This window comes from Chlamydotis macqueenii, chromosome 5 (assembly GCF_036417535.1).
Source record: "Chlamydotis macqueenii isolate bChlMac1 chromosome 5, bChlMac1.mat, whole genome shotgun sequence".
Classification (NCBI taxonomy): Eukaryota; Metazoa; Chordata; class Aves; order Otidiformes; family Otididae; genus Chlamydotis; species Chlamydotis macqueenii.
This window is the reverse complement of record NC_141560.1, coordinates 12,341,452-12,364,404: the sequence shown is the minus strand read 5'-3', so window position 1 is coordinate 12,364,404 and position 22,953 is coordinate 12,341,452. Positions and strand designations below refer to the sequence as shown.

At 37.4% G+C, this 22,953-nt stretch overlaps 1 protein-coding gene across 4 annotated transcripts in view; it reads left to right on the top strand.

Annotated features, from left to right (window-relative positions):
- The window catches only part of TECPR2 (tectonin beta-propeller repeat containing 2), a 42,488-nt gene extending 20,168 nt beyond the window's left edge, over positions 1–22,320 (top strand). For 3 of the 4 annotated variants that reach the window (XM_086748533.1, XM_086748534.1, XM_086748531.1), the window contains exons 15-20: positions 383–472; positions 1,346–1,579; positions 5,212–5,360; positions 18,307–18,448; positions 19,661–19,810; positions 20,085–22,320. In XM_086748533.1, the coding sequence (XP_086604659.1) occupies positions 383–472; positions 1,346–1,579; positions 5,212–5,360; positions 18,307–18,448; positions 19,661–19,810; positions 20,085–20,242 (923 nt within the window). In that variant the 3' untranslated portion in view covers positions 20,243–22,320. The remainder of the gene's footprint in view (positions 1–382; positions 473–1,345; positions 1,580–5,211; positions 5,361–18,306; positions 18,449–19,660; positions 19,811–20,084) is intronic. The other variant, XR_015258647.1, reaches the window with a different exon arrangement.
- Positions 22,321–22,953: the final 633 nt, after the last annotated feature.

The window sequence follows — 22,953 nt, the reverse complement described above, 5'->3', positions numbered from 1 at the left end:
TAGAGGAATTGTTTTATTTATTTTCCTTGCTATATTTCTCAAAATATAATTTTGATTTAGTACATTTCTTTGAGTAAACACTGAGAGTTGAACTAGAACATTGTCTGTTTAACCTCGTCACCAAATTGCTCTCCTGGTTGAAGACCATTAATCTTAACCCAGTTTTCTTTGTGTGTGTGTACATATGTGTATGTATGTGTCAGGAGGAGATGTTTTTCTCGTTCCCTGAAGAGTTTCTTGAAAGATTTACATAGAAAATCTTGTCTAAATCATATTTAATGATTGATTGCAATATAATTTCTTTTAAGTGGTAGCATTTTAAATAATAAAAAAAATTAATAGAAAATTTTCATACTAATACCACTCTATTCTTTCTTTCAAGGCACTTACTGGAATAATATTGTACCTCGTGGTACTGCTTCTGCCACAAAATGGATTTTTGTGTTGGCTTCCACAGCTTCATCTAAAGAAGGTTAGTGAATCAACAGTGCAGGCATATAATATCTGATTTTTAAATAGAGTGGAATTGATGGTGTAAGTAATTAAATATCCTGGATTACTACAGGTTTTGGGTGCCTTTTCTGTATGCAGGAATCTAAAATATTTGAAGTAAGGTGGAAATAGGTCTGTAAAACTACTGGAGATTAAAAAAAAAAAAAAAAAAAACAAAAAAACCAACATATAATTCACTCTGCCACCTTTGGTACGGAGTGGCATCCAAAAGAGAAACGAGTAGTCCTTTAAAACCAGTAACTTCCTAAATTGTTGCAGCATGAATTGCCAGAATTTGTAATATGAAATCTTGGAGCATGCTTTGTTGGAATGCCTATACTAACCAAGTGCACCTCCTGTCAGTGCTGTTATTGAAGCAAAATTGCACATTTTATCCATAAAAGAGCAACCTACACTAAGGAATTCAGCTGTTAGTTACAATAGTTAGCAATTATATTATCTAAGTACGCTAGCTTTATTGGCAAATATGTGTGATTTAGAGCTGAAAAGGAATGCTCTTTTTCAAAGGCAGTTATCAAGGAGAAAGAAGAGCAAAAGAATAAAGGGAACTGTGACAGTGCACTGTTATGTATGTTTTCTCTTTATTAGTTTCTCTAAATGCGATGTTTCTGCAAATGAGATCACTTACTACTTACTTGACTTGAGAAAGGGAATGCCTAAATATGGGTTTGGGATACACATTTGTACTTCAAAATCTTGCCATATGAACATAGCCAAGAAGCTTTAGTTTTGTCTTCAAATGTACTGATCATTTTTTCAGAAGAAGCAAATGTGTAAGGTTTCTCAGAGCGGATTAGGAATGCTTTTAATAACAGAAATATCCTTTCCATAGGAAGCTTTCTGTGGCTCTGCCAAAGCAACAAGGATCTGTTTTGTGTCAGCGATCAGAATCCTCAGTTTCGTCCTTCTACGGTGCAGCTGCCACCGGAGGCTGAAATGGTGCACTACTCTGCCTGCCAGGATGCCATCTGGGGTTTGGATAGTCTTGGGCAAATATTTATCAGAACGCTTTCATCCAGCTGTCCAACAGGGATGCATTGGACAAAACTGGATCTCTCTCAGTTAGGTATGATGCTTTTACTGAGTAGATTGTCTCTGAACTCTCATAGCAGACGGTCAATATCTTCCTTCAGAAGTATCTTTTGGTTTGCTGATATAGAATATTACATTTACTGGATTAAATAGTACCTTACAATAACAGGCCTCACAGCAGAGGACTGTAAAACATCAACAACTATGGCTTTCAAAGAATCTTTCATTTAGCCTTTAGCATGTTTACTGTTTGCAAGATTCTTTATATGTGTATGTGCTTTTTACAATTTGTTAGTCTGAGAACTCAACCTGACACAGTGCCACACAGGTGTACCAGTAACTTTAACTAGTCTAGTTCTTGTACTATAGTGTAACCATAATCGTGTGGTCCTGGGCAGTTCCATACACAAGGCCCTGAATTTTGTGGTTAAACACGTTCTTAAGAGAGTGATCAAAGCTTCATTAGGATCCTGTCAAGGAAAAATTGTGCTCAAAGAGCTGCATCATCTGTGAGTGATGCAGCTGATAGCGCTCGTGTTCAGCTTTATACCAATCTAATGATTCAGCATAATGCTAAGAACACACTGCTGGTTAACTGCTCTTTTCATTTGGTTAGGCGTAAGACCAAGGTTGTTGACTATGTTTTGATCATTAAAATATTCTCCCAGTTTTGCTCTGGGGTTATCAGGCTACTTGTCAGCTTCATCAATAAGATTCCAGTTAGATTTTTCTTTGATAGTCTTGACTGTTAGAACATTCTTAATTTCATGCTAACCTGCATTCCTGTCTCAAGAGAAGATAAAAGAAATTAAGATTATGTGCCATTCTCGTACCATTTTAAAAATAATTCAACTGTTTTGCAGTTTTTCCATTTTTAATGGCAATGTTCATGACTGGTCTGAGAACAGATAAGCAATTTTAACTTCAGTGTTAAGAAAAGGCAGACACACATACAATAAACCTCACATACAATTTTAGTGTACAATTTGTCATATACTGTGGACAACTTTTCAAAATGTGTCTTTTAAAATTAATTTGTTTGCCAGTTATACACCAGGTTTTCCAGACCTGATGAACTGGTTCCAGATCACTAATCATACCATAGTTTAAGCACTGCTTGATGTCTTTTACCTTCACTGACCTACCAGGGTAGGTTTGTCCACACTCTCCTTCTCATGTTGCTTAGGTTGGTTTGAAACTTTTCTCATGATACTGTTGCTTTCCAGCAGTTTAGATATAAGTGTTTAACTGAAATAATAAATAACTTCTTGCTATTATCTGAAAATCTCAAAGCATTCGTAAAGGAAGTCAGTGTACTTGGTAGTAGCTGATTGTAATATCTGGCTTGTGAACGTCAGCAGTTCAGAAGTTCAACCTTTTACGTTCAGCTGTTTCTGTTGGTTTTGCAGCACATGGTGGTGATATTGCAGAAATCTGCGGTCAGGAAATGCTTCAAGCACTCCACTTTACCTGTCACTGTGGGTTAATACTTCAGTGTGAAAATATTTTAGGCATTTTTCCTCCAATTAAACATGTATGGTGGTCACTCCTGACAAGATAATGCATGTCCACGGTTATAACATAAGGACCTTTATTTGCTCTAATGAGGCTGAAGAAATTGGAGAACTATTGTTATTGTTCAAGTGTATGTGGAAGTTTACTCCTGAAACATTAGGACTGTAATTTGAAGGGGGGAAGCAAGTTACTGTAAAATGCAATTCAGAATTCCGTATGGAAGTGATGGGGATGCCAGCATTAATGTTGAAATATTCCTATTATGTTAGTAGTATCTTCCTCTTACCTTTACACTATGTACTGGGAGTAGTTTCTAGTAAATTATTTTGATTAGAGTTCCACTATTGCTATCAAGGTTTCTAAACACAGCAGAATGACCTTTAGGTTTCAACAATAAACAATGCCTCTGAATCATGCTACTTTCTCTAAACAGTAGGTGAATGTGGTTAGCATGACCTTCTAAGATAAAAAAAGTAAGCAGGAGGAGGGAGAAACCCCAAAACATTTACATAAGGGCTATGTTTTTTAATATTAAATTGTACTGTAGACGTAAATAATATTAGCTATGCCGAGTAGGAGATATGTGATTCCGTGTTTGAGTGTTCTGATGCTTGTCTGGATCAGAACATTTCAACAGCTGAGACATCATGTGACAAAATCACTACTCCGAGTCACACTTTGTTAGAAGGAATAATGAGGTTTTAAGTCAGGTTGGCTGAATGCCAAGCCCCTGCCTGCAAAAGAAAGTTGCTCTAGATGTACTTATCCCAAGCTGTATAAGTTTTTATGTATAGTTTTGTCATTTGTTTTTAATACGAAGCTGCATGATTAAAGCAAGTTTTGGTGTGAGATGAATTAATTCTAATTCCTGTAATTCAGAAAGTTAAATGAAGATCTGTTTACTGTTACAGATAACTAAAAGTTAAAGCTATGTAGTCCTGTTGTTCACTGTTCCTTCCCCCAGCAAGCCTTAATGACGGGCAATATTGCCTTCTGCAGAACTAAATGCTTTAAACTTGCACTCTGTAGGGTAAAATTGCACCTCTCTCTTTAAGGAGTGCTGTACATGATGCACTTTACAAGGATCCGTTGCCAGATTTCACATCACTGTTACCGAGAATGGGATATCCCAAGCAGCACTGGCATGCTCAGTCAACCAGCGAGGCCTATTTTTAGAGTCTTTAGTTTGGAGTCTGACCAGAACATTCCTTCTGGAGTATAGCTGTACTAGTTGGGTCCCTCTTTCTCTAGAACATGTTTTCCATTTCTTAGCATTGTGTTGTCCCAATGCTAGAAGAAAAAAAAATTCGAATGTTATGTATATTATATCACATGACTATTTTAAAATTTATGTGAAAGAGTAAGGGTTCCAGTTGACTGTTAACTAGCAGTTCTTTTTAGTCTAAAATATCCAGTATGCTTCCCTACTATCTTTGCAAACTTTTAATAGTAAAATTGATAGGTGCGATTGGGTATGCAAAAAAAAAATCCCACGCCAAAATTCCGAAACGTGTTTACTTGACAGCTTTGTTTTCATTGTGCCCTTAAATTGAGTTAAAATACTGCTGCACTTTTGAGATAGGTGTAATAAATACGTACACTGTTTAACATAAATCCCTTTGAAAATCAGCTCCTTTATTTACATATATGACACTGGTAACACTGAAATGCATAATCCATACGCTTTCATATTTTTAAAGTGCTGGTAGCATTAGGAATGTTAACTGCTGAGTGTATTAGCAGATCAACACCTTTAAACGTCTACAAGCACATCCAGCTACAGAGAATAGTTCATATTAGGTCATGTGAAAGTTTGTCTAGGCATTGATAACATTTGTCACAGAATGTTTCCCTGCTTGAATTCAGTTATTTCAATAGCATATTTTTGGTGTGCTTTAGAAATAGCAGTATCCTATGACTAAACATTTATTTTTAGATTTAAAAGAGAAATACCTCACATACATGACCTGTTGGTTTTATTCTTTGTATCCAGTGATTTTTTTTTTCCTCACAAGTTGTTTTAACTTTTAATCATTTTAATGTGACTGTGTATAAAGCTAGTTTAATACAATCAAATCTAAATAAGAGTTCTCATTATTAACTGAATTTGAAAGGAAAATGCCAGGTTGCTAACAGTCTCTTTGTTATTAGGTACTGTAAAACTAATCAGCTTGACCTGTGGAAATCAGCATGTTTGGGCCTGTGACACCAGTGGTGGCATTTATTTCCGTGTAGGAACTCAACCTCTCAACCCAAGTTTGATGCTTCCTGCGTGGATAATGATTGAGCCACCTATACAGGTAAACTGTTGATTACAATTCTTTGTTCTTCAGTGGTTTAGTTCTATGTACTTGAAAAAGAATAATTTTAACACACATGGAAAACAATAGAGACAGATTTTCAGTGTGTAACTTCAAACTTTGTCCCATATGTTTGAATTGTACAGGATTTCTCTCCCTGTCTGCCCTGCCCCCCCTCCAAAAAAAAGGAAAATAAACCAACCCAGTGTCTGTATAATGTACTCTGAATATGCTGCCTGATCACTGTAAGTCATCCCAAGTTAACCTAATCGCTACAAATAACTTTTTTTTTTTTTCCCCAAAAGTGGAAGATTTTGTTTTCCTTTCTATCCTTAATGAAAGTTTACTCTTCTTGTAACACAGCAACTTTGTAGATATGTAGCAGAAGGCAGCCTTAAGCCATCTACTGAACACCTGCTGCATGCTAGCCAAGAGGCTGGACTGGCAACAGCACAAAGCAGAGGGTGTGGGAAGGCTCTGCTCGAGTGGCATGGTGTTGAGGTGCCTGCTCCCTCTTCCTTTATCATCGCCCTTGTGAGTCTGGGATGCTTGCCAGGGTGCTGTGACTGGATTTAGGGACTCCCTTATCATCCAGAGGTTCGTACGTGTGCAGTACAACTGCAGCTCTTCTCCCTTGTTCCCAGAATGGGCAAACTTTATTTATATTCTTTCTACCTGCCAGCTGGTGGGACCAGAGTGGAAAGAAGCCTCCTGGAGTACCCTGGGAGCATTTTTTCTGAATACAGAGAATGGATGAAATATGTTTTTCTAGTGTCTGGTTTCTTTTTTATTTTCTCCTTAAACCTCAGTGCTTGCTTTTGTTGCTGCTCTAATAGTTGGGACACCTGTAATGGAGCTGACCTCTGACTACTGATTTCATTCTTTACTCTTTGGCACGAAATCGCTTGAACTGTCTGCTGATCTAGCATAATAGCATTGGATGTGTTTGCATACTTGATTTACATTTTGTAATGTTACAGAATTTCTCTTGAAGATTTTGAAATGTGTGATTTTGAAAGGATACAAAGTAAATCTGTGGCAGTGGAGTTGCAGTGGTTTCTTAGTTTTTTACATAATTCGCTTTTAGTTGTGCTTATCTCATCAGCCAATTATTAGTTGCTCCTGTGAATCTCGGGGTGTAGCAGCAAAGAAGGGCAGGGAAACAGGGAAATGAAACTGCAGATTTGCATCCCATCAGTTAGCACAGCACAGGTTAGACTTGTTCTGCTGTGCTGGGAATGTGGTCAGTCAGACCTGCGAAGCAGCACCTCGTTTTGCAGAATAGCAGAACAGACTGATAAATAGCTACCAGTACCACTTGCAACAAAGGCTGGATTATGCTGCTCATTCTTTGTGTGCTGCTGGTGGGTCTTTCTGATGTGATCTATGAGAGACAAATTTTGCCTGCTAACAGGGTAGCAGGAAGAGGAGACTGAGGATCTTAGCGATGATGTCTTCCATAAGGGTAGTATTCCTAAAAAGGGAGGGAAACGCATTCCAGAATGTGTTCACTTAAACTGAGTTTATGCAGAGATAGCAAATTAAACTTGTGTATATCTTCTTACCAAAGATTTGTCTATCCAGGAAAATAGCCAGAAAATCTTTTTCTCTGCACTGATAGTATTTTGTCTGTACTAAGTGCATTCTCCACTCTTCCAGTGAAGTAGATTAAACTACTCAATACAAAGGAGTTTACAAGAAATTGGGATTTGCCATCACTCATTATTTAACAGTGACTTTCTTATATAGAAAATCTTTAATTGGGCAAGGTTGAAAATCAAATTATTTTCTATTAGCTTATTGAGGAGGTTGGATTATGTTGCCTTCCAAAATGATAACCTTCTGATGAAAGAGTGTCATTCTCTTTCCTGTTATTTTGCCAAGATCTGACTTTGCAAATTTCATGAGTCAATATGAAAGGGCAAAAATTCAAACACTGGTTGCAGAGAAGATGAAAACTCATGGGTTACATGCTTGTTTTGAGACAGTTCCAGCACGTTAAAACAAGTCATTAAAGTACTGAGAGAGCAGCCGTTCATGCTTTGAGAAAGGCTTAATGCCAAATAAGAAAATATGTGAACTTTAAAATTATTTCCAAATGCTAGCTTAATGTTTGGATAACAAATATAACATGATGGCTGAGAAGTGGACTATTCAGTGAAAAATATTTGCTTATTAGCAGCACCTTACTGTTATCTGCCCCTTACTTGACTTTGACACAGTTCATGCTGCATCAGAACATTCTTTATCTTCAGAACAACAGAAATACTGTAAAAAGTATTTGTGAACGTTTCAGTCATTTTCTGTTTGAAGAAGGAAATAAAAATTGCCTTTCACTTGCTTTAAGTACAGGAGTGTTTTCAGATAACGTAATTTAAAACTAACTATGGATATTTCATTCCCTAGTAAATGTCAGAGCCAATATGACTTACCATATCCCAGATCTCATGACTCACGAGCAGCTACAGGCTCTGCTCTTACGGTGTCACGTCTCGTTAAAGGGGCGCTGCTATTGTACAGTGTCTGTCTTTCCACAGCTTCACAAAGGTATGCAGAGACAACAGCTTTGATGAGATTTTACTCATCTAAAAATCAGTGAATATAATTTCAGTCTTTGCTCTGTGATGCTGTATGTTGTTTTTTTTTTTAATCTAGACTAAAACCATTTTCGTCTGTTACTCTGCCTTTTGTAACTCCCTACGGCAGTATCTCTTGAGATGAAAAATAACATTTTATGTTCTCTGCCCTCCCTCTATTTTATCCAGCACTTCAGAAGTGATTGATAACATCATTACAGTATCTGGAGCAATCTTGGTTTATATGTAGATATTTTCTGTACTTCATCCATTCTGTTCTGCAGTCCTAAAAGTAAAAATAATTAAGTACTTAAAACAGCTTTTTTGGAAGCTACTTTAAGGACATTGACAAAGCTGATTCTTTGATGAAATTATTTTAGTCCAGGAAATAGAAAGTGGTTTTCATAATATTGTTAATATACAGGATAAAACTATTATCTGCTGTAGCATGCCTTAATATATGTTAAATTTAATTCAAGAAAATGAGGAAGAAATATAAAATATTGTTTATGTAGATACTTAAAGGGGCTTATAAGAAAGATTGGGACAGGTTTTTTAGCAGGGCCTGTAGCGATAGGACAAGGGATAATGGTTTTAAACGAAAAGAGGGTAGGTTCGGATTAGACGTAAGGAAGAAATTTTTTACACTGAGGGTGGTAGAACACTGGAACAGGTCACCCAGAGAGGTGGTGGATGCCCCATCCCTGGAAACGTTCAAGGCCAGGCTGGATGGGGCTCTGAGCAACCTGATCTGGTTGGAGATGTCCCTGCTCCTTGCAGGGGGGTTGGACTGGATGACCTTTAAAGGTCCCTTCCAACTCAGATTATTCTATGATTCTGTAGAGTATATTTCTGTATGTGTGTGCATGTATATTTATGAAGATGTAATGCTTTTCAGATTTCAGGCCTAAAGAAATAATTAAAAGCCACAAATATAAAATTAATATAGTAAATATTACTAATTTGGATTATACTGGAGTAGAAGTTGATCAAAAGTTAAAAATAATCAAATTGTTTTAAAAGTTCTGTAGAAGTTGAACGCTTGTTTGAAAAGAATTCTTTCAACATTTCAGCTTTGATTTGTGGTACCTTCTGAAAAAGATGCAGAGGCAAAATCTTGTGAAATGCCCACTTCCTACAAGTACTACTTAACATGAAAACTGGCCTTAAGAACCACCTTCTCAGATTTACATTAAGAGATCTATCAGATAAGCAGAACTTTATTTAAGAGGATTAAAGGAAACAAAGATCAGGACAAGTATTTGTAATGAGTGACCAGTCCTCTATTGCTTGTAAACAATCAATCTCGTTCTAAAAATAGATGAAACATTTTATTATTTGCCATTTGCTTAACTGCTACTCTTTGCTCTTTTGTAACTAAATTTTGTAGAGAATAGGATTGAAAAAGCACTTTTATTACATCAAGAGGTTTAGTTAAACGTCCACCTAGCTTGTCCAAACCGTGGAGTAAAAGGGTTTTATTTAAGGAGATGTTTGCTATTTGGCTGCTTGTGTAAAGCTTTCGTTGATCCTGTGTAGTTCCTGAGGTCTCAGCAAGAGAGTACCGCGTAACTTAGTTTGCCATAAAATGGTCTCTTGCAGTGTGTGCATTTCAATTTAGAGAAACTTTGGATTTACTGCTCTTCCCATAAACAACCTAGTAATTGTCTCTTTATATTTTAACCTTCATATCATAGGCAAGAGAAAATAGTTGAAATTCTTTCTAATCTAGGAGGAGTTTTTTGTTGTTTGTTTTTTTTTTACACACTCACACAATTTAAGGTTGTTCACACTTTCACTATCATTCAAAAATTGTTAAAACTACAAAGCGAATGGCAGTTAAAAATATTTGAAATTTAGGAAATTGCTCTGTAATTCTGCAAACTCAATACATGCTAGATTTCTTTCTTTTTTCGACACCTTCCTTTTTCTTAATCTACATTCACTGTAAAGAGCTTGGTTGTGCCTTACGGATGAGTCAGAAACGGACTTTGTTTCCTTTCCTCTCTTTAAATAAAATTCTGCTTACCTTACAGAACACTTAGTGCAAGTCTGGAGACTTTCCTCCTCTGCCTTTTACCTTGCCTTTGCATTTTTCAGTGAGGTTTCTATTATTAAGGCCAGTTTTGTGTTAGTTGGTAATTACAGGATGAAGCAATGAGCGCTCCTCAAGATCAGATTTTGCCATTAGATCTTTTTTGGTAGGTGCCAAAATCAAAGCTGAAATGTAGGAAGGGTTTCTTTGAAATTATCTTCGAAGATTGGATATTTGGACAGGGGGGTATTTTTTTGTTCAAAATGCTTCTGAACTTTTACTTCAGAATCATGCGTGCTACTTTTGAAAGTACGTGCCATGGAAAACTCTGGGTTTTTTTCTAATGCATAATCCACATGACAGTTCTTTTCAAGCCTGATTGTTTTCACTAGCGCAGACTAGCTTGCATTACCTAGCTGTTGCACAGATAACTTTCTGAGTTGCCGTGAGTTCTACTTAGGAGTGCTGAGATGAGATGGAGAGGAAGCATCTTCTATTAGACCAATTCTGCTTAGGTTGGAGGGGTGATACACTCATTGAACCATCTGGTTATCTATAGACCAGACTAGCTAGTCCGTTGTTCCTTATATCTTTACTGATGTGAGGCCTCCTGGAGATATTAATAGGGAGAGGATTTTCCTGGAGGACTGCGCTTTTCAAGATGACATAGAGAAAAAACTGTTTGGCAGCAGTAAGAGTAGCTGTATTGAGATGGGTTGCAAATAAGGATAGATCAAAGCTCCTGCAGCAGTGTATTTTGTTTAGCTGATTTAGAATGCCATAATGTTTAAACTCAAATGTGTACTATTCTTCACAGGCATACCTTTCTTAAGAAATCATAAGTTAACTTAAAAGGTGCTTTAGATACTGAAAAAATGCAATTCCAGCGTTTTTACTGAAGTTGCCTCATACCGACTCCGTTGCTCAGTTCAGTGCTTATTATTTTCTCTTTTGTTGCTAGTTGAGAAAACTGTCACTATATTTCACTGTCTTTTCCTGCTTTGGCATTTTAGCCTTCTGTAATTTGTTTTAAGGCATTACTATCGCCATGTTCAGAAAAGCGTACATGTAGCCTGTCACTTTAGATAGCAATTATTATCAGCACCAGAAGCGTCAGATCACAAAAAGTATACAAAATGAGATACACCCAGAAAACTGAGCAGACGATCCTTCCATATCCTTTTGCAATAGGATCTCAAGGAGGTATATTTGCTTTTTGACAAGACTGTCTTACACTGAAAACAAAAATTGTGGGAAGGAGAACCTTCTGTTTTCATACTTCTGTTTGTTCAGTACTAGAAAACATCCTCATGTCTGCACTCTTCCAGTGTGCCTGTATTTTGGTTAGCTAACACAGAATTATATATTTCTGAATCACTCTGAAAAATAATAAATATATTTAATATTCAATAACTACAATTATCATTGTTGAGTTTTAAGAGTTTAAATAGAGTAATTCTTATAAAAGTAAAAATGCAGTGGTGTAAAAATTCATGGGTAGAGGATAGGTGTCTTGATTTAGCAAGCATGTGCCTTGGTTTCAGTGGAACTGTTCGTGTGCTTGCAGGTAGTGAAGTTCCTGAAGTATGTAATAAATAGGAATCCTTGAAAGGTGATTTTGAGAGATAGTCATAAAAGAGTACTTGTGCTAGTATAAACTAAGAGTTTTGAGCAATTTTTTGTTTTGGTTTGGTTTTTTAATTTTCATTAAAGCTACATCTGCATTTTCTGAATTCTGATTAGAGGAGTTTTTACTGTTTTTCGTGTGACTGAACATCAGCTTGCTTGATTTTAAAAGCTGTGGGGGGTTGGATCCAGTTGACAGGTTTGTAATTTGAGACTTCAGCTTTTGTGAAGCAAATTGGGACAGCAAAGGTGGGTGCTAAGCTCACAGCGTGTGGTCAGTGAAAAGAACTTCAGTGAGCCAACAAGTCTGCACTGAGTAAGGAGACATGCTGGGATAACTGGTGGGCACGTGAGACCCTTTGACCTTGAATTAGGAGCTTGGAGGCCCCAATACACCCCTTGGTGTATAATTGTCTCTCTATTTGATGATGATGATGCAAGCAGACAAGGTGCTGATGACCTCTCTTTGCTCACCAGCCTAGCGATCAGTTGCCTTCCCAGGGAGCTGGAGGGCTGGGTTGTGGTGTCTCTCCTGCTCAGATGGCCCTTCCTACAGAACTGCCAGATAGTCTGGTCTGTAGGAAGACACTGTCTGATGAAGCTAAGAAGTAAGCAAGGCAAAGGAGGTTGGATGATGCAGTCTAGTAAATGGATCATCTGTCTGGCAGGCAGTGAGCTCATTTCTGATCCCTGACCCCTGGAGTACAATTGTTTTTATCCAGTAGTGTAACACATTGCATCGCCTTGTATTTGGGGACTGTGCTTTACCTGGAACCTCTTAGTCCAGAGCTGTAGTGCTGGATGGGTACTACTAGTTGAGTAGTAATTGTGGTGTCCTGAGTGCATTTCCAGTGTTCCGGTGGCTTACAGGATGTATTTTGCATCCTGATAGATTAGAACTTTTCAGAAGTCAATATTTGTTGATTTAATTTTTTTTTTTTTTTAAACTCCTCCCTGAGTTCATGGGGTTTTCTTTTAGAGGTGTTTTGCTGTTTGGTTTCTTCCCTCCCCTCTGGTTATGTAAATGAATAGTAGCACATAAAGGTTATACACATTTGTTCATAAAGCAGTGCAGTAATGAAATGGGAATTTCTGTTACTGTCAAAGGTGTGTGGCATTTTCATCACAAATGTGTTAAATAACATGGACAAACATTAATAAGAAAAATGTCAGAAAAAGCAATAGTTTAATAACTATTTTAAATCGTCAGAGCAAAGCAGAGCTGAAGCTGAAGTTAAAAACACATAGGTGTTGTTACCTTACAAAAATCCTTTACTTTCCTTGGTAGGGTATTTGAGTTTCAGAAACTGGAAGTGCACTTTACTGGCATACCCTGCATAAGAGAATGTTTTACTGATGCTCGTTAAAGGTGTGTTTTTAAAAAACAAACCAAAACAATGCCTTAGTTACTCAGAGCTTTGCTCATACAAGTGATAATTACAGACAGTTTATAATCTCCTACACTACAGTTTTATAATCTTATATCTAAGACAGTGTGACCAGAAGACAGTTGGGCAAACCTGGGTAGGTCTGTAGTTTGTATGGTCTTTAAAGTGATTGTATTACATTTTAATTTTTTTTTTTTTTTTTTTTTTTAATTGCTTGCATGGGTTTGGTATGACCTTTTCTAGGATTTGATGCTATTTGTTATAGTCTTTCCCATATTTCTGCAAGGAAAACTCTTGGAATAAGAAAATTAGAGTTGACAAAGGAGAGGTCAATGAATTGACTCCTTGGCTTTGCGTTGTCTTCCTGATTGTGGTAGCCACAGACTGGAGATCTCCAACTAAGGCTGTCATCTCTTTATTCACTAAAGGCAGGAAGTGGGGGAAAGGCCCATGTTGTTCTAAGGTTTCTGAGGAAAATAGTGCTCTAGTTTTTCAGTCAATAAATAATATTTTTTTTTTCCTGACAATTCAATGTCTGCATTACTAAAAACCACGTGGCTTCCAGGAAGACTAAACAGATTCATCTTTCCTGCTGTTTGTATATTGCCCTGAACTTCTCTGATGAGAAAAGTGGCACTTAATTTAGCAAGCTGTTCTCCTCAAAAGTCTGAATGCAAAACATTCTGGTCAATACTGCTCTTATGTTGCTCATATTTTCTTGGTATGTCTAATGCTGAAAGTGCTTTATGACCTTTGTTCAAATAGAGCTCAAAAATAATATGCAAATAGTTAGGTCTGTGTTAGGGGAGAGTCTCTCTAAGTTGCATTCTTTCTTTGTTACACTACTTGATAGGGTCTGGATGTCTGCTAGCCATGAAAATACTCAGATTAGTCTGATATACAGATAATGCTCAACCATGTGAGAAGTATCTCTGATCTGACCTTCTTATGGCCTGGCCTGGACCAGCTGAAGGTGTTTCTGATTTGTCTTTTGGACGTGAGGAGAACATTTGTGCAGCTTGTAGCCACCCATCTGTTATGAGAAGGATTGGGCTTGAGCAGACCGAGAATGTTATGTTTAGTCTTCATCATCCTGGATTTTTGCAGCAGATCAGAGATAGCAGAGGTCTACTGATATATGGACTCTGTGCCCCTGAAAAGTGACATGGAAGATGTTCTGATGCCTTTTTGCGTGTGGGTTTGTCCTTTCTTTCTTGACGAGGAAGTTGAACCACTGTGTTTTGGGTTCAGCCATGACTGAAACAGCTACAATAAGACAAAACTTTTGAGTAGTAGGTCAGGGGACAGCAGGAGGAACTGCTTTAGTTTTTACTTTAGATTTTGTTTGATACTGTTGTTTAAATGAAGTTCTTATAGTGAAGCTTATTTCTCTGTGGTTTACAGAAAGAAAGGAAATGAGTTGCACAAAATTAATAAAGCTAGTGGAATGAACAACTTTATAATTTAAATATGTTTAGCAAGGACAAGCTATTTCTTGGTGTCATTTAACAATTTGTTGGTTAAGTGCTTCCTTCAGGTTTACTTCATTTTATCAGCACTGTTTTCTCATCAGACATGGGTGCTAGCAAACTATTTTTCATTGATTGTAGGAGACAATACAGGTATTCACAGCTCTTAGTATGTAGTTTTAAATGTTGAAAAGTCCATAGTTGGCATGTGTTGTACTCCATGGTTGTAGTGGGAAATTCTGAAAAGACAGAGGTTTTGTAGGGGTTTTGTAGCTGAGGTACAAGACCAGAGGTCGGGAGGATCTACGTTCTGTTCTTGGCTAAAACAGTCAGTGTCCTGAGATTTTTTGAGTCTAGAAATTTTTGTCACCACAAATAAAAGGAAAGGATTGTTCTACCATTTTTTTAATTAGATAACACTGAATCCATTAATGCTTTGTAACAAGTCGATCTCTCACAGTGATGAGTGTTGTTATTAAATCTATAAACAGTTTGGTGTGTAAGTGTCTGAGGAGGACAGCTGAGAAACTGGTGAGAGACTCTAAAAATTCCAAACTCCTGAGTAAATTACAAATACGACATATTTCACGGTCAAGGTATATAAATATCATGAATGCTATTAGAAGTTAAACCACCTGAGAAAAGGCTACACTGAAGTAATTTATTAGTTTTCATGGTTATAAGTCTCTGAAATGTTATCAGCAGATTTATAAATTTGCACAGATATCTCTACTGCTATGAGAGAACTCTATTAACTGCAGCTGTACAGATCTGTTTCTTTTTATATAGATTATAAAATACTTAAAGTGTGCTTATGGTAATTAAAACTTACTGAAAATGAGGAATATCTGAGATGTCAATATAATTGTTCCAAAAAATGCTCATGAACATTTCAAATTAATTTTATTCACCCTCCTGTGGTAGCTGTGAGAACACGTTTTTGTTGTAGATGGCTGCTTCCTGGTTAAAAAACAAAACAAAGCAAAGCAAACCACAAAAAACAGAGGTAGAGCGAAGTAAAACTTCTGCATCAGGCTCTAAGAATTGCCTGCACTTGTGTCCCAGTATTTCATCACTGTTTTGTGCCAAAGGCTCCTGTATATAATCATACCACTGGCTGTCCTGTCAGTTGTGGCCTTTAGTGTCTGTTTCACAGCAAAAGCTGCAGCAGAGGTGGTAGTGGGGGCTCTGCTAAGAGCATTAGATGCTGCCATCAGCCTGGATCCTTTATAATGACAGTGAGTAGGAGGATTATTTTATTGATGCAAGTTTATCAGAAAGCTAAGTAGCCTGAAAAGGGAAGAAAAGCCAAAAGTGAAATACTCAGAGAGGTAGGGAAGCCTGAGGAGGAAACAGGAGCTCACTTAGAATGAATGAGAAGAATTTTTGGCCAAGCTTGTAGAGATGTTACTTTGAACTCGATAATTTCAGTTTCTGTCTTGGATGCCTTGGTGCTGCAGAACAGAGTGGAAGTAATTGCTTTGATGATACCTGAGCCTGCAGTGGTGTCAGCAGGAATCTAGCTGAGCATCATGCTACCACTTTGGGGTATTTTGTCTGCTTTTTTTTTTTGGCTTCCATGACCTATAAATCTCTGATGCACGTGCTTAGGTACTAGGTATAAGCACTCAGTAAGACTTTCTGAATGGAAATATTTCTCCAGTTCTTTCTCAGGGAATTCTTTTCTAAACAAATGACAGAGGAAGAGAGGAATGAGATCTTGACATGGAAGAGTGGAGAGCAAGGTGTACGAATCCCAACAGTTCAGTAACAAGGGTCATACCAAGCTGTTTGTCACAGTCTGCGAAGGACTGTAGCTGGGACAGAAAGTGTATTGTAGAGATGGAACATAGACATGCTGACACACTGGCAATTTGTAGTGTGAAGGAGATGGGAGAAGAGTGGCAGAAAGTCCTATATCTGAGGAAGAGGTGACTGTAGAAGAACAATGTCACAGAGAGAAGGAGACAAGTGGATTAAATTTTTTTTTTTAAAAAAGAAAAAAGGTAAGGAGATCTGCTGTTCTGTGCAGTAATATTCACTCTGCAGCAGCTGTTAATTGCACAGCTGCCTGACTTGAAAACACAGGACTACAAAAGCAGAAATAGGGAGAGGAATGTGATGAAGCAGCACAGTAGTGAGGCACAGCCCATGATAGTAGTGTGGTGAGGTGAACAGGGTGAAGTAGGAAGCAGTCAGAGCTAAAGTCACTATAGAAAGAAGCAAATAAAAATGGAAGGAAAAAACAAGAACAGGGCCAGGACTGAGGATAACTTCCAGTGAAGAGGCATCAAATCCAGAGAGGAGAGTTATATGGGGTTTAGGGGTATTTTGGTGGTGTTGTAGTTTGGGATTTTGTTGGTTGGTTGGTTTGGGGGTTTTTGTTTTGGTTTGGTTTTTTGCAATACAGTAGTTAAGTTTATTTGTAATACAGCAGAATACCACTTTGAAAGTAGCTAGCAGTTATATATTTCTGTGTAGTCAACACTGTTCAAGAAAATTAATGTCTTACTGTCTGCTCAAACTGCAGCCACTGTGAATTTATTGTGACCAGAGGCAAATACTTCATCAGGCTTCTTCCAGCCTCCAGCTTCTAATGGAGGGGAAGTACCTAACGAGAGCACAATCATGAGGAAAATAGTCTGTCAAAGGCCTCGCAACCCAAATAGACAGGATTGGTGTGGTGATGCAAGTCCAACTTGGTTATAGCTGGGTCAGAGACATTTCAGCACCAGAATTTTAAAAGCAAAACCGAAGCAGGTAACTGTTATGTACACAGAAGGCCCATCTGGAACTGAGTTGTGTGCTTGTATACACATGCAGTTTATGCTTCTGTATTCCTAGGCGTACACATGCAAAGACCTGCTTGCTCTTGTATTTATCACACTGGGAATTCAGCTTGTGCCTGTGAAACTAAAGCAAGAAACGTAGTGCTTCTTTGTGAGGTGATGATGTATTTCAGGGAATCTTACTGTCGTTTTCAGTGACCTTATTAGGCTCATGTGGAGAAAAACTTTTTCTCTTGTTCTTATCTGCATTTTATTTAAAGTACATGTTCTGCAGGATATTTGCGCTCACTAACTTGTAGCTGATATATTTTGCTACAAAATCACTGTCTTTATCATGTCCATAAAATGTCGTGGTTGCTAACACTGATTTTGAACAGTCTTTAAGGCAAATCTCCATAGAAGCAGGTGGAGTAAGGACTGGCCCGGGAGCAGAACGGGGCGCTTGTTTCACTTGGGTTTGCCAACAGATAGTGTTGTGGACACTCTCCTGCTGGAGTGGCGGCTCCAGTGCTGCAGGGCTCTGCAGTGAGTTCCACCGTCATGTTCCTGTAGAACAGAGTACAGGCAAGAAGGCAAATTGCTATTTCATTGTGAAGAGGAGACATTCCGACTGGAAAAATGTGCTGCTTTTATATGTTTAGAAATAAGGTGCAGATTTAGTTATGTTAGGAAAATTTTCAGGAAGGCAAGAAGAAAATATTGCACTTGGTGCAGTTGAGTGGAAGAGTTCAGCTTGCAATCGAAACTGTACCTGATTGGAATAACAATGAATAAGCAAGTACTAGTATTATTAGATTCGAGTGCTGAACATTAATTATTAATATCTTTATCAGTAACTTTGGATGACATTCATTCATGTTCCTTTTTTATTTAGGAAGGGATTGGCTTTTTGGAAAATTGGTAATTTTGTACAATGACAAATAAAATGTCAGTTAAATTTCTTCCTGTCTTTAGTATCTGGTAAATATTGTACTTCTCTTACATATTTCTCTGAAGAACAAGCAATATAATAGTACAAAGATACAGTAGTACAAAGGTTAAATACTGTGCTTAATTTTTATAGCCAGTAGGAATCAACTTGGTCAGCATTCATTCAAGTCCAAATGATCAGATGTTGTGGGCAATAGATAGCAAATGGAACGTTCACGTACGCGTTGGAATTACAGATGAAATGCCTGTAGGCACTGACTGGGAACACGTACCAGGTAAAAATTAATGCATCAGTTCCTTATTCTTTCTGCCATTTTCTCAGTCTCTGTTTTTTGTGGGGTTTTTTTTCCTGTTGCTTTTTAAATTGGATAGCAACGCTTAAATCAAATATTTTTGTCAGCAATCAAGTGTGTCTTTTAATAGGAACATAGTAAAGTGTTTTAAAAGGGTTATCTTTTAAAGAGGACCTTGGTTTTACTTAAAAACATTGAGTAGTTGACTGAAGAGCAACGGGGTTTTTTTATGAATTTCTGTTATATGTTATTTCAGGCTGCTGCCACTCAATTAATAAATGTTACAGTTCCCTTTCAGTTAGAACTAAAGCAGTATTCCTAAGCAACAGGAGACTGCTGTGCTGTGGGAAGTTTTGTATTTAGGTGTGATACAACATGAGATTCCTATCTAGATGTGGCTAACAAAAAGCTAATGCTGTTTTGCACATCTTTCTATTAATCCTGCATGCTGGATGCATTCCAGATTAGGTAGTTACATTTTTGCCTTGAATGTAAATAAAACTAAATTGTAGTTGTTTCTAAATAACTGTATTGATGCTGTGCTTTTTAAAGATTTTTCATTGCATAAATGCATGGCACTTACTGGTGGAGTGCTTGCTTTCTTGTGAAGAGGAAAAAAAAAGTCAACAATGTCTATAAGGTTAACAATTTTTAGACAAACTAAAGTTGTAACTGTTGAATTATTCCCCATATGGTAGTAAAATACAGCGGGGGCTCCAAAAGTGTGTTACGAAGGTCCTCTAATTGGTTGTTGTTTGTGGCTGTGGCCACGTAACAAAATATATCCACAGTGTGGTATCTTTATGGTCAATAGATGCAGCGAGTACAAAGTCTGCAATTAAAAAGCTTTTTTGTTCACCAGTGCTTCATGTGCTGCAAGTGGCCTACTTTCTGATATTCTGCTTACACAGGGCCAGAAGCTCAGATTTGAATAGCATCTACTCTGTTCAGCTCCTCTAAAGTCAGTGATGGAAATAACGTAGTTCTAAATGGTCTTCTTGACAATCCTTTCTTAGAAAGCCTTCTGGAAAACTAGGTATTTCCTTGTGCCTTTTATAATGGAGAGTTCTTCTCTAGTATTAACATAAGAATATATAAAAGCTGTTACAATCTTGCCATCTTCTCTTCATAAACTTTTCTGCCAGTGTATTTAGTATATAAGAAAGCCTGTGACTATTGCCTCTTTACCTTTAGGTTTGCAGGCTTGTCAGCTGGCTCTAAGTACAAGGACCGTTTGGGCACGTTGTCCAAATGGAGATGTAGCTCGTCGATATGGCATTACTGACAAGAATCCAGCAGGAGACTACTGGAAGAAGATTCCTGGAAATGTCTCGCGTTTAACAGGCAAGTTAAAATGATAGTCCATCATTAAAAATGATAGTCCAAAACACTGTGATGCCTGCTTTGACTTCTGCCTGGTAGTGCTCCAGCTGACTATGTGCAGGGAGAGCTGCGCACTCTAAATGCTTTGACTGTGAGAGTTTCACCAAGGGTGTTTTTATCACATGAATAAAAACCTTATCTGGTTATAATTAGGAAAATAGATACAAATACTATTTATTTAATGTTTATAATTGGAACCTGCTTAATTAAAAGATGGATAATTTATACTTTGCAGTGACCCCTCTAGATGAACTGTGGGCAATCAGTACTTCGGGATCCCTCCTCCAGCGCCTCACTAAGACCTTTAGCCATGCCCATAGTTTGCAGCAAAATAATGACACTTCTGTTTTGCTTCACCCTGATGATTTTGAAGATGAATGGGAAGTGATATGAAGTCTCTCAAGCTTGTGAAGCAGTGAAAAAAACAGAAGGACAGAATTTCTGTAATGTATGTACAGAATGTTGGATCTAAAAGCCACTCATATTGGACCTGTGATATTAGGACTTTTGTATTGAAAAACTGACCTGTTAAATAGCCCCCAAGCTGTGAGTTCTGATGTTTGTTCCATTGTCTCTTGGGAGACTCTTTAGGTGTGGCATTCTGAAATTGTTATACCATACTACTGTAGAAACTCCTTTGGAAATATGACTCTTTAACTTAATCTTACTAGCAATGAAAGTTACTATTTCATAACAGCATGCACACTAATACATGTGTACTTATTTTGAGAAGGAATTCTGTTGCATTAAATATTTCTCTACAGCAGAAACATTAAGCATTTCTCAATTTCTTCTTGTACTTGGAACTCCACACTGATGGGAACACTCTCTGACTGTTGTACATATGTTTAGACTTATTTTCCCTTGCAGCACGGAAGAAAATATGGCAAAATATTTCTTAGTAAGATCTCAGAACATCATGATTAAACAGCATTGGTGTTGAAATGAATTTAGTTTGATCCATTTCCATATAAATATCTGCAAGGCTATACTAACCTTCCATTTTTAGAAATTTGGTTCATAATTTGGCTTCATTCAAAAGGGAGAAGTTTGGATTACACCTAGTATCAGGGGGACTTCTGCCCATTTCACACAGCCGTCAGGAATCTGACAGATTTTGGGGGGTAAGTCCCACTTTGAAATACGAAGAAGTTGCATGTTGGGTTGTAGTACAAAGCAGGAATGTACAAGGCAGCTTTCGTAATTCCTGTTGTGCTGTATTTGTGCCTCCAGACAGTGCTTTAACATTTGGACTCAAATTGTTTTGAGTACCAAACTTAGATATATTAAAAGGAAAAAACGGTAATTGATAGAATTACCTATATATCCCATTAAAAATTGTGATATTGTGAGAAAATACTTAACAATATTCTGATTTTTAGCTATGTTAGCTAAGTTTTGAAGTGTCTTATACTTACCAGATATTGCAGCAGAGGTGTATGATGAACTGGGAAGTAACTGAAGTTAATAATTGCAGTTTATTTTTCTTTACACTAAATCTTCTTTGAAAGATACCTCATCTTTTTTAAGCAATAGAACTATAGATGAGAGAACCTGAGTTCACTATGTAGGCAGAGGAGTTATTTTGTGTTTATTCTAAGCTTATAAATCATCAGAATGTTTTAAGCAGCTGCTAACCAATACTGTAAAGGGCCAGCTTCAGAAAAGGCCAGGAGTTGAAAAGTGGGGATGTTTGTTCTGAGAATTAAATACATATGGAAAAGGATGTGTTTTCTTTTTAACCTCTGTTCTCTTTCAGAATAATTCATGTGTGTACTGCACTAAACTTGGAACAAACATGGTGCAAGGTGAGAATGTGAATCAGTGGAGAGACAACCAAGTTATGTCACTTTTTTTAGTAGCACTTGTGATATTGGCTGTCAGTCTGATCTTTCAGTCTTACAGGGAGGACAGATTTGTTTCCCTTTTACAGATTATGTTTGCTTCATTGCTATCTCATCAGTATATGGAGATTACCCCAGAGGGCTTTTTTGGCCTGTCTGGCAGTGGATAATAATGGAATCAACCTGTGAAGTAACCTAGTCTGTTTTATGCAAGCATAGCTTGGTATCTTGAGGACCCCAAATAAGCTGAAATTCAGCTTAAAAGTATCTTGTGGCAGCTCCTGAGTCAATCACTTTGGAGAAGGGACGTGAGTACGTACTTCTCTGTGCCCTGCCAAACACCAGATGCTCAAGTATGGCATTATTTAACAGTAACACTTTTGTATTACATTTTTCAAAGTCATGTTAGTAATGGCTTGAGCTTGCTAGTTGTTTGTTTACTGTATAATACTGTACCTTGCTATGGTAATTAATATTAAATTGGTGTCAAGAGCTCTTATCAGACTACTTTTTAGGGTAGTTTTAATGAAATTAGGATGGGTTTTTTACTTTTATTTCTGTATTTAGGCTTTTCGTTTTGTTTGTGTTTTGAGATAAGTGCAATAAACTAGGTTTTTAAGAAATAAATTATGGTGGTAAGACTCATCTGTTGTATGATTCACAAGAGATTTCTCTGTGTCTGGAAACTGTCTTGGTGCAAAAGACAGACATGCTTATGAAACTCCTCCCCTACTATTACCCCAGACAAGATGGTAATTACAGGGTAAGGACTTGGATATTGTAAAGTTTATTTAATATATTTTTTAATTGTGACAGGTGTGTCAAACCAGCAAAACGGTCATCTTCCAAACAAAGACAATTAAGCATTTCTTATATTGGAATATTAAGCATATTGCCTCTGTGTTAAGGTGGTCTTGCTGTAACAGAAGTAAACAAGTCTATTTCCTTACACACTAAACAAAAATTGCGCCCTTCCATGGTAAATACTTTAGCTTTCAGTAAAGAATATGCATGTGCGGTCACAGCTAGAAAATGTTCAAGCAGAAAACGTGATTGTACCACATGCTGTAACTGCACCCTTCCTTCCATTTTAAAATGTCTGAGTTCATCTGAAGAATTCCTGTGTTTCTGCCCTCTAACTGTGACTGCAGCTGGGGCTTCAAGAGAGCACCTTGGCTTCACTTCCCAGAGGGAAGAACTGTTTCCTAAGTTGGGACCTGGGTAACTTCACACAAGAAAGCATAGCAGTGATTAATGATG